The sequence below is a fragment of the Panthera uncia genome (genome assembly GCF_023721935.1).
Source record: "Panthera uncia isolate 11264 chromosome B3 unlocalized genomic scaffold, Puncia_PCG_1.0 HiC_scaffold_1, whole genome shotgun sequence".
Taxonomy (NCBI): Eukaryota; Metazoa; Chordata; class Mammalia; order Carnivora; family Felidae; genus Panthera; species Panthera uncia.
The window spans coordinates 91,421,131-91,434,971 of record NW_026057582.1 but is presented as its reverse complement, the minus strand read 5'-3'; the positions used below and the strand labels follow the sequence as shown (position 1 = coordinate 91,434,971).

General features: G+C 36.5%; 1 protein-coding gene across 13 annotated transcripts in view; it reads left to right on the top strand.

Moving 5' to 3' along the window:
* Positions 1-13,841, top strand: part of ATP8B4 (ATPase phospholipid transporting 8B4 (putative)) — a 259,446-nt gene that overhangs the window by 49,314 nt on the left and 196,291 nt on the right. For 9 of the 13 annotated variants that reach the window (XM_049611656.1, XM_049611662.1, XM_049611663.1 and 6 more), the window contains one exon: positions 659-717. The exons of 1 other annotated variant lie outside the window; for it this stretch is intronic. In XM_049611656.1, coding sequence (XP_049467613.1) covers positions 659-717 — 59 coding nt within the window. 3 more of the 13 variants (XM_049611664.1, XM_049611665.1, XM_049611659.1) reach the window with 2 other exon arrangements.

Here is a 13,841-nt window from a genome sequence, read left to right as displayed (position 1 = left end):
CAGTCTCCTGATGATGTGCAGTTCCTCTGAATATGCCTGGGTGGTTCAGTCAGTTAAGCACCCAACTCTCATGGTTCGTGGGTCTGAGCCCTGCGTTGGGCTCTGGGCTCACAACATGGAGCCTGTTTGGGATTCTCTGTCTCTCTCCCCTGATCATGCACTCTCTTTCTCTCAAAAAAAAAAAAAATCATTTTTGCTCAGTGACCAGAAGGTCAGTGACCTCCATGGCCACTTCAGTATGGTTTTGTTTGGCTCTACAGTATTTTGTGACTTGGTAGCAAAAAAAAAAAAAAAAAGAAAAAAAAATCTCAGTGTGGCATTTGACTTTCAACAGCATTCTCCTTTAGGAACTACTCGGAGTTAAGAGAAAGGGTCTTTGTGGAGCTAAAGGGATGTAGAAATTGGAGACACATAATGTTTTGTTTTATGGCTGGCATCAGAATTACAATGAGACAAATTTCAGCTTTCCATTTTGGGACTTTCCAACACATGTTCCAACATTTAGGCTGGAAAAAACCAATGCCCTTCAAATTTCAAAGGAAAGAATTCTTGCAACCTTGACTACAATCAAAGTAACCTAAGTGATGTTAGTTTAATGAGTTATATGTTTCTTTGGGTCAAAAATTTAATTTCATACCTGATTTCTCCTTCTCTTTAGAAGTAGAACGGATAGTGAAAGCCAATGACCGTGAACATAATGAAAAGTTCCAGTACGCAGTGAGTAAAACATACATGGCGCATGCATGCTGGGATGAGTTTTACCTTAAGAAGAGTTGGATTTATGCCTTCTCGAACTTTACAACTTCACTAAAAACTTTCTTTGTTTTGGCCCATTTTAGTTTCAAGGTGCTATATGTTTCCATGAATACAGGTTTTAGTAATGTTTATACACTTATTTTTGTCATGCCGTAAGAGTGGTTGGTATGTTCTTTGGTATAGGAAGAAGACAAAATTTCTTTCTCACGAATTGATAGTTAATTTTGGTGTCTATTTGGCCACAAGAATACATAGGGCCACTAGAATAAATAGGCCTCTGTGGTAATAGTGATAGAAGTGATGGTATTGGCTGATGGGTGATGAATGGCTTTTGGGGGATTTTCTCTAGCTCAGGCTCAGTGTGGAAAAGTATGTGTAGGACAAAGTTCTGAAGTCTGGAATGATTGTGTTTATCAAACGAGAAGTGGAAATGATTAGTTAAAATGTGCAGGCTTTAAGCTTGTACTGAACTAGTTGAAAAAAATGTTTTTCAAGAGGAATTTTTTCACTTACGTTAGAAATATTTATTGTCTGTTAAGTCACTAGCACTGCTCTAGGAACTTTGGATACATTGATGAACAACTTCATGCATTACAAGATAGGACCTCATAAAGATCTTCTCATCTATCTATGATTCAACCTAAGTTGTTACATGGAGTCTTTTATAAGCTCTAAGAAAGATAATTGGTAGAAGTGATTTTGTAGGTGACATTTGGCCTATAAGATTGAGTGCAGCAACACCTTTCATGAAGGAAGGTCTCAATTCAAAGAGGGTTTTGATAACTATGAAGGCAGGGCGATATTTGGCATTGCTTATTTAGGCACTAGCCAGAAGACAGAGTTTTGCACAATGGATAATTTTTAGCATTTTGTTCTTATTGGTAGGTTTTTCCCATATATGGAGATGGATGCGTTGGGCTAAGCTTGGTACTATTAAATATTCAACAAAGGTAGCTAACAACTGCACTTTTCTCATGCTGTACGAATCGTGTAATTATATTTTGTTGTCCAGTGGCAGTTGTTCTACACGGAATCAGTACACTGGCTCTATGACAGAGTTCTCATTGTAAAATAATATATTTGCACCCTGATTTTATTCATCAGTCTTGTAAGTTTGGTTAACATAAGTCTGCCTTTGAGAGAAGGAATCCTTCTCAGGAGGCTGATGAACATGTTGCTTAGCCTGAGAGAATGAGGCTTTAATTCCTATTGGTGATTTAAAAAAATTTTTTTAATGTTTATTTATTTATTTATTATTATTTTTTAATACGAAATTTATTGTCAAATTGGTTTCCATACAACACCCAGTGCTCATCCCAACAGGTGCCCTCCTCACTGCCCATCATCCACTTTCCCTCCTATTGGTGATTTATGTCACTCTCTCTGGCTTCTTGACGTCTAGTTATTTGGCACCTCTGGTCATCACCAAACTTGGCTCCATACCTTTACATCCATTCTATAGCTAGTCCTTTAACTGTAGAGGATGACTCCTGAAAGCCTTAACCATCAAACCTCAAATCAGAAGAGTAGACATGTGTATATTTTAAGACCTTGTGGACACACCTGGGTGGCTCAGTTGGTTAAGCTCTGACTTTGGCTCAGGTCATGGTCTTGTGGTTCATGAGTTTGAGCCCCATGTCGGGCTCTGTGCTGATAGCTCAGAGCTTGGAGCTGGCTTCAGATTCTCTATCTCTCTCTCTCTACCCCTCTTCTGCTTGTGCTCTCTATCTCTCTCTCTGTCTCTGTCTCAAAAATAAATAAAAAAATTAAAAAAAACCCTTGGGGAAAACAGTAATAAGTAATCCACTGTGAAGTAATTATGCATTTCAGTATTTACTTGTTTTCCAGTGTGTAGCAAGTATTTTCATTCTGTGAGTAGTAACTCTATTAGGAAAGCCATATTTTATTTGCCTTTTATGAGATGAAATTTTTTTCTACTTACAGCTATTTTTACTTAATTTATGAAATATTTCAAACTTATGGAACAGTATAGGAAACAATGACACCTGTGTGCCCACTACCCAGATTAAATAGATGTTAACAATTTTTGCCATGATTGTTTCAGATCTTTTAAGAGTAATATCACACTAATGACACAGAGATGGTTTTCTCTTGAGCTTGCATGCTAATGAACAAAAGCACTTAGATGTGTGGCTACAGCTCTGTGTTCTCTTGGGCTTCCTAACAACAACAAAACAGTAGAACAATATTCTATGACTGTAGCGTATCAAATAAGGCAGCTCAGTCTCTGAGTTAAAACCTTCCAAGGAAAGAACAAAACTCATTAGGAGCTGGAGAAACCAAGAAGGACAAGAGTTGAGAGAGGGAAGCTGCAGAGGAGAGATGAGCACAGGTATCCCTAGTCTATCAATCACTACTGTGGCTCAGAGAGGATGAGCCAGGCCCACCTAAAATGGGCGTGGGTCCCCACTGTACACAGCTTGATTTGGGAACTCCGAACAGGATGGCTGACCATACAGTGAACTGTGGGACCATTCTCAGCCCATCTATTCAGGTACAAATTGGGGATGATACAAGTACTTATTTCAGTTAATGTAAGGATTGAAGTAGAGTAACACACAATGACCCTATGAGCTAGTCTGTGTAGAGATGGGATCTGAATCTGATTCAGCCTGATATTCAGATTCACACAGATTCAGCCTGATATTAAGGCTTTTAAACTACTTGTTATATGGAATATGTTTGTAAGAACGATGAAAGCCTGGGACTTTTTGCTCAACCTCGCTTTGAAGGATATTGCCCCAAATGAAAAAGGATTTGAAGAGACCTCTGTAGATCTTAGGGAGGAGAATGCTTATAATTGGAAAAGCAGTATTCCCACTTCAAGGCTGAAAAGGAGATGGGAATAAACTGAAACTATTTCTGAAAAAGAAAAAGGGAGAACTGGTGAAGTCCCACCCAAATGTAGTGTAAAGAGTGTTTTTAGGATAAGATAGGCCATGGTTTGAATGCTTTCTCTCATTTGCTAACTTGTGATCTCAATTTGTTTATTTCTCTGAACATCAGTTATTTCATATGTGAAATAAGGAATTTTCCTCATAAGACTATTGTTTTTAATTAGAGTGCAAGCAGGGGAGAGGGGCAGAAGGAGGAGAGAGAAAGAAAGAGAGAATCTTAAACAGGTACCATGCTCAGTGTGGAGCCAGATATAGGGCTCCATCCCATGACCCTGGGATCATGACCTGAGCTGAAATCAAGACTAGGATGCTCAATCCACTGAGCCACCCAGGTGCCCCTCATAGGATTATTTATTAAAGATTTAATGAGATAATTTATATAAAATACTTGACAATAGTAAGACTAGCATACATGTATACATACATACATATCTCATAGTTGCCATGTACCAGGACCTGCACTAAATATTTTATATGGACTTTGTCTCAAATCTAACTTGGTGGTGGGCAAGTATTCACAATAAATTACAGATTTCCTATAAGCATTAAATAAAGTAAGATATTGATAATAACAATGCTAGGAAGATACTGAAAAATGGGCTAAAGTCGTAAAACTTCGGTAGCAAGTATCACCCCCCAAATTAGCAAATCTGTGATACTAAAGGTGTAGAAGTTGCTGCTGATGCAGTAGTAGAGAAACAAATGCAGCGACAGCAAGAAGACTACAGTATAAAGATTGCGGTGGTAGAGACCCCCACCCTGTCCCACCAAATAAGCTCTGTGTAAATGATAATAATTCAATGAGATATTTATTGATTACCTACTCTGTGCAAAGCATTTGGCGACTTAAGGAAATTTTCCTGACACTCTCAGCATGGATATTGACAGGTAGATAGATACATGACCAACTGTGATAGTAATAGCAATAAAAATAGTGACAATAGTAATAGCTCACACACACATAGTGCTTACCATGTGAAAAGTGTGGCTCTAAGCACTCTACTATACTAAACTTACTGAATTTAGCCACAGTTCAATGAATAAGAGCATATTTATTATCTTTTATCACCTCACTTTTGTGTGTAAAAACATTGAGGCATGGAGATCTCACTCAAGTGACTTGCTCAAGGTTGCACAGCTAGGTAGTGGCTCCCATTCTTATAGCTTGGTGTCCAGGGGCTTTGTACATTGCTGATCATCCACAAAACCCAGCCAGATGAAGTGGATCTCCATTTCCAGAACTAATAGGTGGCACAGCTGGAATTCTAATTCAGATTGGCCAGATTCCAAAGCCTATTTTTCCCATGATACCATAGTGCTCTTCTGACCAACCTGAAAAACAAACAGCACCAACAAAAGGACAAAATCTTCCAAATCCTCTCTCCTTCCCTCATATACCTATTTGTAAAATATTTATACTCTGGGGACAAAGACAGATAAAGGAGATACAAAATTTTACAAATGTGAGTCTAAGAATGACCTTAAATCTTACTCTTAGCATTTGTAAATGAGCACTTGGGAGAAAAATTTACACAAAGCTCAGATAAATGGTGTGATTTCCATAAGCACTAAGCCTGGCTGAGCAAATGTTTCTCTTTGAAGGCTGAAGGAAGATATTTCAATACCTAGAGAACCTTAATTTGTCAACAAAGCCTAAAGCTTCAAAGCACATTATAGGTCATAACACAGGCTTAAAAAATGATCAAAAGTGCTTTTAAGAGCTAAAGGGTTTAGAACATTAACAAGAGACAAGGTTAATGATTCTAGGTGAAATTAATTGGTAAATTAGACATGAGATTGTGAAAACTGGAAGGTAGAAAACATAAAATTACAAGAGGGATTTTGGACTGCCAAGATGTGTACAGCAAAGTAGGATTGGAGACTCTAGGGAGAGCCAGCCAAGTGCTAGAATTATTATTCTCATTAGAAAGGAGTTCAAAGTTTTCCTGGTTAATAATAGGAATGAATAATGCAAGTAAGGAAAACAGTTGTTGTATTAAAATATGTTAATGTTAAAAATGTTAGAAAACTTGGTAAAGCCAGCCAAATATCCAGACTCGTTATCCCTATTAAAAGAAGTTCAAAGTGAATAGTAGAAGTTGTGAAAACCGTTGTAGTCATATTAATATGTGTTGATGTCAAGAAATGTCAGAAAAAGCGTTAGATTAATTATGGTTACTTTCTGATTTTGTTTAAAAATAAATGATGTTGGAAAACGTTGGTATTCCTACTGGTTCTTATTCTCTCCCTTTTCCACATAGGCATACACCATCCTCATTCAATTCTCTGGAACTTTAACAGAATTGAGAAGGGGTATGAACTCATTTGAGTGATGCAACTGTCTTGCGTCAAACTCAGAAACTTCAGTAAAGCTGCACATTTAATATCCGAATGCCTTTTATGCACAAATGTAGACGCGAAGTTTCTAAAGGATTTTTTTTTCTTGAGCTAAAATATCCTGTTTAGGAAGTGTACACAAGCTTATATAGTTGGTGAAAATGTAACCAAATCATTTTGCATGCTTATAAAGAAAGTCTTGCATCCAAAAATTGCAATTCTGATATCTTGATTTATTCCTAAAATCTTAAAATGTCTTGTTGATATCATGGTTGTTGGATGGAATTTGCTGTTGGTCTTGTGATTTTTGTGCTTAGAACAATGACATTTGGGGTTTTCCAAAGAGTGTGGCAATTTGGCTGACTCAGCAGTTAGTGCTACAGTGACATCACCAAGACTCCCTTCAAAACAGTTTCTATTTTCTTCATCCATTTATACAGGGTTTATATGTTTCTACTTCTCTTTTCTCTTAGAATAGGTGGTTGAGAGTGGAGTAGAAAAATGTGGTTGGTTCACCATTATTCTGGGTATGTGAGCTTGAATGAGGTTACTGGACCTCTGTAGACCTCAGTAAAACTTCATGTTCCTGTGTGTGTGGGCGAATTGAACGTCCACTGTCCCCTTTTTTATAGAAATAAAAATGATATTCAAAATTCAATATATACACAATGTGCCCACTCTAAGTCTAAAAACGTGTGTTTGTTGAGTTATTTACTTTTCAAAGATTTGAGGCAGTGTGCAAAAAGAATGTAAAGCTCAAAGGGATATAGGGCACCTGCGTGGCTCAGTCAGTTAAGTGTCTGACTTCAGCTCAGTCATGATCTCCGAGTTAATGAGTTCGAGCCCTGCGTCGGGCTCTGTGCTGACAGCTCAGAGCCTGGAGCCTGCTTCAGATTCTGTGTCTCCCTCTCTGCCCGTCCTGACTCACACTCTGTCTGTCTGTCTCTCTCTCAAAAATAAATAAAGATTAAAACAAATTAAAAAAAAAGCTTGAAGGGATAAACATACACAAGGAAACTGGTATGAAATGAGTAAGTCACAGAGATGAAAAGTATTGCCTAGGGAATTTGGTCAATGGCATTGTAATAGCATTGTATGGTGACAGATGGGAGCTTCACTGTGGTAAGCATCGCATAATGTACAGACTTGCCAAATCACTGTGCTGTACTCCTGAAGCTAATGTAACATGGTGTGTCAACTATACTTAAATTTAAAAAAATGAGGAAAAAGACGAGCAGGCTATTTTTAGTGGGCCCCAAAGTGCATGCTACAAGGCCTTATCTGCTTAGAATGGCAATGTGTTGCCTGCTACGGGGTTTGCTAAAACAGGGGCTATATATTCTGTTTTCTACCTGAGCATATACGATCTACTCAAGAAGAGAAGACTAACCCATGAGAACAAACTTGATAACAGGTAATAAGGAAAAGATAATGCTAAATCCTAATTGTGCGATATGGCTTGTGAGTTTTTGAGGAAGTCTTGTCAGAGGAAATGGGAAGTGATATGGGCCTTGTTTGTTTGTTGTTTTACCACCTATATTAAGAAGGGGGGGAAATGGGCAAAGTCCTGTAGTTAGACCCAATTGGGCATGAGGGGTGTGTCATAGGAAATTAACATTCAGGTAGGTGAGATAAGATTGTTTAAGAAAACTTGAATATGAGGTAACAGGCTCCCAGGAGCTAAGGAGTCACAAAGTGAAAAGGGATTTTCTTTGCCTTCCAGATAAAATAGAGTAGGTATCCAAATGGAGATGCCCAGGTGATACAGAATGTAACTGGGTGGGCTTAAAACTGTAGAGTAGGGATATTAGTTGGAAGAAGATGCTTCGAGTTAGGAGAAAAATAGAACTTGTTGAGGAGTGATGGCTGACTTGTGGGGTGTGGAGGGAGAAACCCACATTTAGTTAGAAAAGGGAAAGGGGGGAGCCCAAGAAGGAGTAGGAGCAGCAAAGATTGAGGAGAACAAAGAGAGGACAGTGAGATGAAAGCCAGGGGAAAAGGAGCCTCTCAAGGAAAGGGGGGGGGGTAGGGTTGTGTAACCATTCTAATGCTAGGTGCTCATCAGGTTAAGAGCTAAGGAAAAACATCTTTATTTTATTTTTAAAAAGATCTTTAATTTGAGTGTAGTTGCCACACAATGTTAAATTAGTTTCAGGCATACGGCATAGTGATTTGACAGATCTATATGCTATACTATGTTGACCACAACATATCTGTTCACCATACAGTGTTCATCACAATACTACTGACTGTATTCCCTGTGCTGTACCTTTTATTCCTGTGACTTAATCATTCCATAACTGGAAGCCTGTACTTCACTCCCCTTCATCCATTTTGCCCATCTTCCCCCTGCCTCCCCTGCAACCATCACTTTGTTCTCCATAGGTCTAATTCTCCTTTGGGTTTGTTCATTTATTTCATTTGTTTTGTTTTTTAGATTACGTATATGAGTGAGATCATATGGTATTTGTCTTTCTCAGTTGAACTTACTTAGAACGATACCTTCTAGGTCCCTCCATGTTGTAAATGGCAAGATCCTTTATATGGCTGTGTGATATTCAATTGTATATATATCATATCTTCCTTATCTATGTGTCCATAAACAGGCTGCTTCCATACCTTAGCTATTGTAAATAATGCTGCAGTAAACATAGGGGCACATACAGATTTTTGAATTTGTATTTTCATATTCTTTGGGTAAATACCTAGTAGTGAAATTATTGGGTCATATGGCATTTCTGTTTTTAATTTTTTGAGGAACCTCCATATAGTAAGAAAAACATCTTTAAATCAGAAGGGAGCAATTGGAGGACCTGAAGAAAATACCTTTATTATTATTTTTTTAAAGATAATATTTGAGAGTCAGAGGCAGGAAAAAAATGCAAAAGTAGGGAGCATGGTATAGCCCACCATTAAGAACTTGCAACAAAAAGGAAGGAAATAGTATATAAGCTTTCAGGCTTAGTGAAATTAAGTACATTTTTGAATCAATCTCACATATTTTGGCTATCCAAATGCATGGGAAGGTAAAACTCTAAATATTTTTTTAGGGAGAGGGGAGACTCTTAAAATATCAATATGTTGAGACACATCTGAGTCCTGCTTTAATCTTCAGCCTGATGAGAAATTTGGGTTTCTCTTTCTTTTCTTCATGAGCAGCATAGCAGCAGCACCGATATGCTGTAGATCGTCACCAATAGGCCTGATTATTAGAGCAATTTATGCACCAACCAAAGAGTACAGATGATGACAAGCAGTGTGACAAGTTGGAATTAGTTGTGGAAAGTGCCAGTAACTTGCATTTGTTATGGGTTTCTGGTTGTTGGTTGTTGTGTTTTGTATTAGGGCATTCCCATAGCAACAGTGGCTTTTTAGCAAACATTGCAAATGTCTTCTATTTTGTGTGCTGTTAATACGTGTAAATTATTCTATGTTCTATATGACAGAAGTGTTTCCTTTATAAATAATTTATGTGGAGGATAAAAAGTAATTTTTGGGCTTTACTTCATTTTCTTTCTGGATTTAAGAGTTTAAAAGTATAAACATTTTATCTCTTTGACATCTGATTTATTTAAATAGTCTTATTCTTTGGCTAAGCATTTGTCTGATTCCTTGTTTCTTTTATTTGGTTGGTCTGTTTTAATCTTTTGTTTTAGACTCTGAATTCGTATTTCTCAATGTTCTAAAATGGTGCATTAAGGGGTGGTTAAAGAATCCAGTTAAACTCTACAACTCTGAAGTGTTTGTTACGTACCTGTTGCATGTTTGAGATAATTTTAGTGTCTTCATAAACTTGTTCCGTTTCATCTGTGTGTGAAGTAAACTTCAAGTAAAGCCACACAGATTTTTTTTTTAATTTTAATTTCTTCATTGCAGTGACATGAAATTGAAAAGGTTCCAAGCAATGTGTAATTGCAGTTAGAAGAATTAAAATGAGCTAATTTTGGTGTTAGAATCTTAGAGCTCCATTGTTGCCTGGCTATTGCCAGGCAAAGAAATGAAAAGATGGAGCAGGAAGAGAAGTAACTTCCTGTGTGGAGTGAGCAACACAAATGCAGTTTCCTTTGTTGGCAAATGGTTTATGAAAGTAATCCATAAATCAATCATGTGGATAAAATTTGGCAAGAGTAGTAACAGTTGAGAAGTTAACGGAAAAACCACCAACCCCAACGGTTTCAAAGTGATTTTTATCTTGTTTTGTAGTTTTCTTTACTGGACCAAATAGTTTGGTTCTGTGAATCATACTATGAAAAGATGGCAATTACCATATTTTACATTTTATAGCTGGAAAATTAATCATTTGTGTTAATGTTTCAAATTCATGTCCACAATTATGAAACCAGTGGTCAGATTACTGTTGTATTTTGAATCTGGCTTTTTCTGCAGTTTCTTACAAAGGTAAGCTATTTAAGCATGAATGTCAAACTTGAAAATATATGAAATATGATGCTAGGAGTTGGTTAGGAGCTATATATGTATGTGTGTAAATGTATGTGTGTTGCATGAATGTGTGCATGTAAGTAAGGTTTTAGTTGTAACTATGTGTGTGCATCTTTGGAAGAATGTTCTGGCTTGACTAGAGAAAGCCTGTTCTTTGAGGAATTGAGCAGAGGACAGCAATCAGATTCCTATATACAGATCAGTGGTATAAACCTCTGGCTGTTGGTATACCTGTCTTGACTTCTCTAGAAGCCCTAAGTGTTCTGGGTTTCATTCATGCTCCTTGGTTGTCAAGCTTGCTGTGAAACAAGGTCATGTCATTATGGCTGTGGCTATCCAGGTGCATTTTGGATAGGTTGTGGATGGTGACATCCAGGGAAGAAAAGTTGTTTTATACAAATGATAAAACATGACTCACTTTTCAGGTACTGTAAGGAAGTTAGCTTAAGTGCATTAGAGAGTCTCAATTGTGGAGTTATCCTTTAAAGTTTTCCCATTCACTTCTGTCTCCAGAATTCTCACTGACTGCATATCTAGTCTTTATATCACTCTACAAGAGGGGAACTCACCACCTCTCTTCAGTGGGGAAGGGTGTGGAGTGTGGGGGGCCCACCTGGCTTAATTTTTCTTTAATTATTCTGATAATGCTCCAAAACTAGGGAGAATAGATAATTTCTGTTCCAAACCAGGGCACTTGTGAGAATGAAAGGGGATCCTATTAGTTATTTTGCCAAGACAGTGGGCATAAACCGGGACTGTCACTCTATCTATAACACATTTTCAACCTTTGTATTTAATGACTGAGTTTGGAACTTCTCTGGTGCTCTGTTTTTGGATAGTTTTGATCATTAAACAGTTTTTCCTTCACTTGAGCCAAATTGATTTTCTCTTGCTTTATTATCTATTGGTTTATCTTCTGAGGCCAAAAGAGAGCCAACATGTCTTCTGGTTCACATGACAAACCTGATAATGTTTTTAAAATTCTAAACCTGGGTTCATTGAGTAGACTTATCTCCAGGACAGTCATCTGCAGTTTCCTCTTTTTTTTCTCCCAAAGATCTTCAGCTTTTCTATAATCCCTTAAAGTGGGTTGTTCCGAAGTCAAACACCATATTCTAGAAGTTATTTGAGTAGCTCGAAGTAGGAGAAGAATTATTAATGCATCTAAGATTGCACTGGCTTTTTGGTGATGATTAACTTATCTTAATCTCATACTAATCTCATTTTCATCATTAATGACAAAGACTGTCACATTTCTCTCTTTATCTTGCTTGTCATGGAATTTGGCACACAACAGATAGGATTTCCTCTGTCATAAACTATTCCTTTGGTTATTGTGTCATATGCAGACTTAGGAGCATGTCTTCTACATCTTCACTGATGTCTAATAGAATGGGCCAATTGAATCAGGAGCTCTGGAAGTAGAGTCCAAGCATTAGTATATTTTTTTAAGCTTTCCAGGTAATTCTAATGAGCCAACAGGATTGAGAATCACTGTTATAAGTAAGTAATAAAAATATTGAGTATAACACATTTGAGACAGAACCATGTACCTTATCACTGGACACTTCCCTGTAGTTGCCATTGGACCATTAATCATTATGAATTGCTGACTTAACGAGTTTCCAGTTTCTATAATTAACTGTCCTTACCACCAACCTAATTTCTAGGCAGATTATTGCTTTCTATCTTAATAAGCAGAAAACTTTTTTTTTTTTTTTAAAGCTGTTACAGTGCTGGTTTAAATGGCTTCTATATGGAAGCAGAAGGATGGAATAAATAATTGAACTTTAAAGATTCCTTACCAAGTTGTGTTTCTATGATTCTTGCAAACCACTTAGTTCCATGTTGTGATATTTTAAATACTCTTGTAGACCAAATGCCACAAAAACGCCATTGTTCTAGGCAAGACATTTTTGAGGTTAGAAGCACAAATGGGCTGAACTTCATAATGTTTCGCAGAGACAGCATTGTTCAGACATTTCTAGGTGAGAAAATAAGCTAAAGAAATATTGGATTTTTTTCCTTCTCCTTTGCTCTCTGATATGGGAAAGTTAATAAACTGTTTGAAGATGTTGTGCTAAAAATGTGAAAAGTCTCTATGCTAGTGCCTATCTTATTTTGGCAAAAGTAGTTCTCTAGGTTTTGTACTGGAAATTACTGTATCATTTTGTATTTTTTCCAGTTGGGCTTATCAGCCTTGTATTGAGTAATTAGTAGGTGTTTGTCACTTTGTTAAGTACTTTAGAGACTTAAAAAAGTATAAAATAAGTCTTAGTCCTTTAAGAGTTTGCTATCCCCTTGGGATTTTATATACACAAATGAAATAACAGTATAAGGCATTGTAATACTAAGTATGAAAATACGTGGTGTTAGACTTACAATTAGCATTTTTACTATATCTGGGTAAGGAAGACAATTTTCTAAGAGATGAATATTTTCTTGAAGTTCATATTGTTAATAATGTCTTTTTAAAAAAATTACAAAAGAATGGTAAAATACAATGTTGCATTTATATAAAAATGGTCTGACTTGATTTGGAAACCTACTAATTTGCATTGCACTTCAGACCCTGTCTAGATTTGGGGAACCATTTGGCCACTCAAAAAGTCAAGTGTCAGTCACCTTTAAGCCCATCTCAGCCTAAACTGACAGAAGAAAATGATGAACTCATTCAAAAGTACTCCTGGGGTATATTGAAATTAAATTTTTTTGAGTATGAAAGGTAGTTGATTTTTTGTTTAATTCAAATGTGAATTATATGTATAATATATAATAAATGAAGTACTGATTTTAAGTGTACTTAAATATATATATTTAATATTTAATATTTAATATATGTATTTAATATATATATAATATAAGTGTACTTAAATATATATATACATATATGACGTGTATATATGTCATATATATGATGTATATATATATCATAATTAACTGTCCTTACTATATATATACATATATGATTACTTAAAATCAATACTTCAAATATTTTAACATAGGGAATAATTCTGAATTTGTTTTATGAACAAATAATTACAGATAATTTCCTGAAGCCATAAAGGCCTATATGCTGTTGTCTGTGCAAATGATCAGTATTTTGCACTTCAGCATTAAAAAAAAAAAAAGGGTTTCTTGCACCTGCATTTCTTCTCCTCACTCTGCCATGTTCCCCCTTGCTTTCATATACCTATGGAATTTCTTCCACGGTCCCATGTTTTCCAACTTAATGCTTGGTCTGATCTTTTATTTGCAAGAGCTTAAATTGAAAGTGTGTCCTGAGAAACTTAACAGAAGACCATGGGGGAGGGGAAGGAAAAAAAAAAAGAGAGGGAGGGAGCCAAACCATAAAAGATTCTTAAAAACTGAGAATAAACTGAGGGTTGA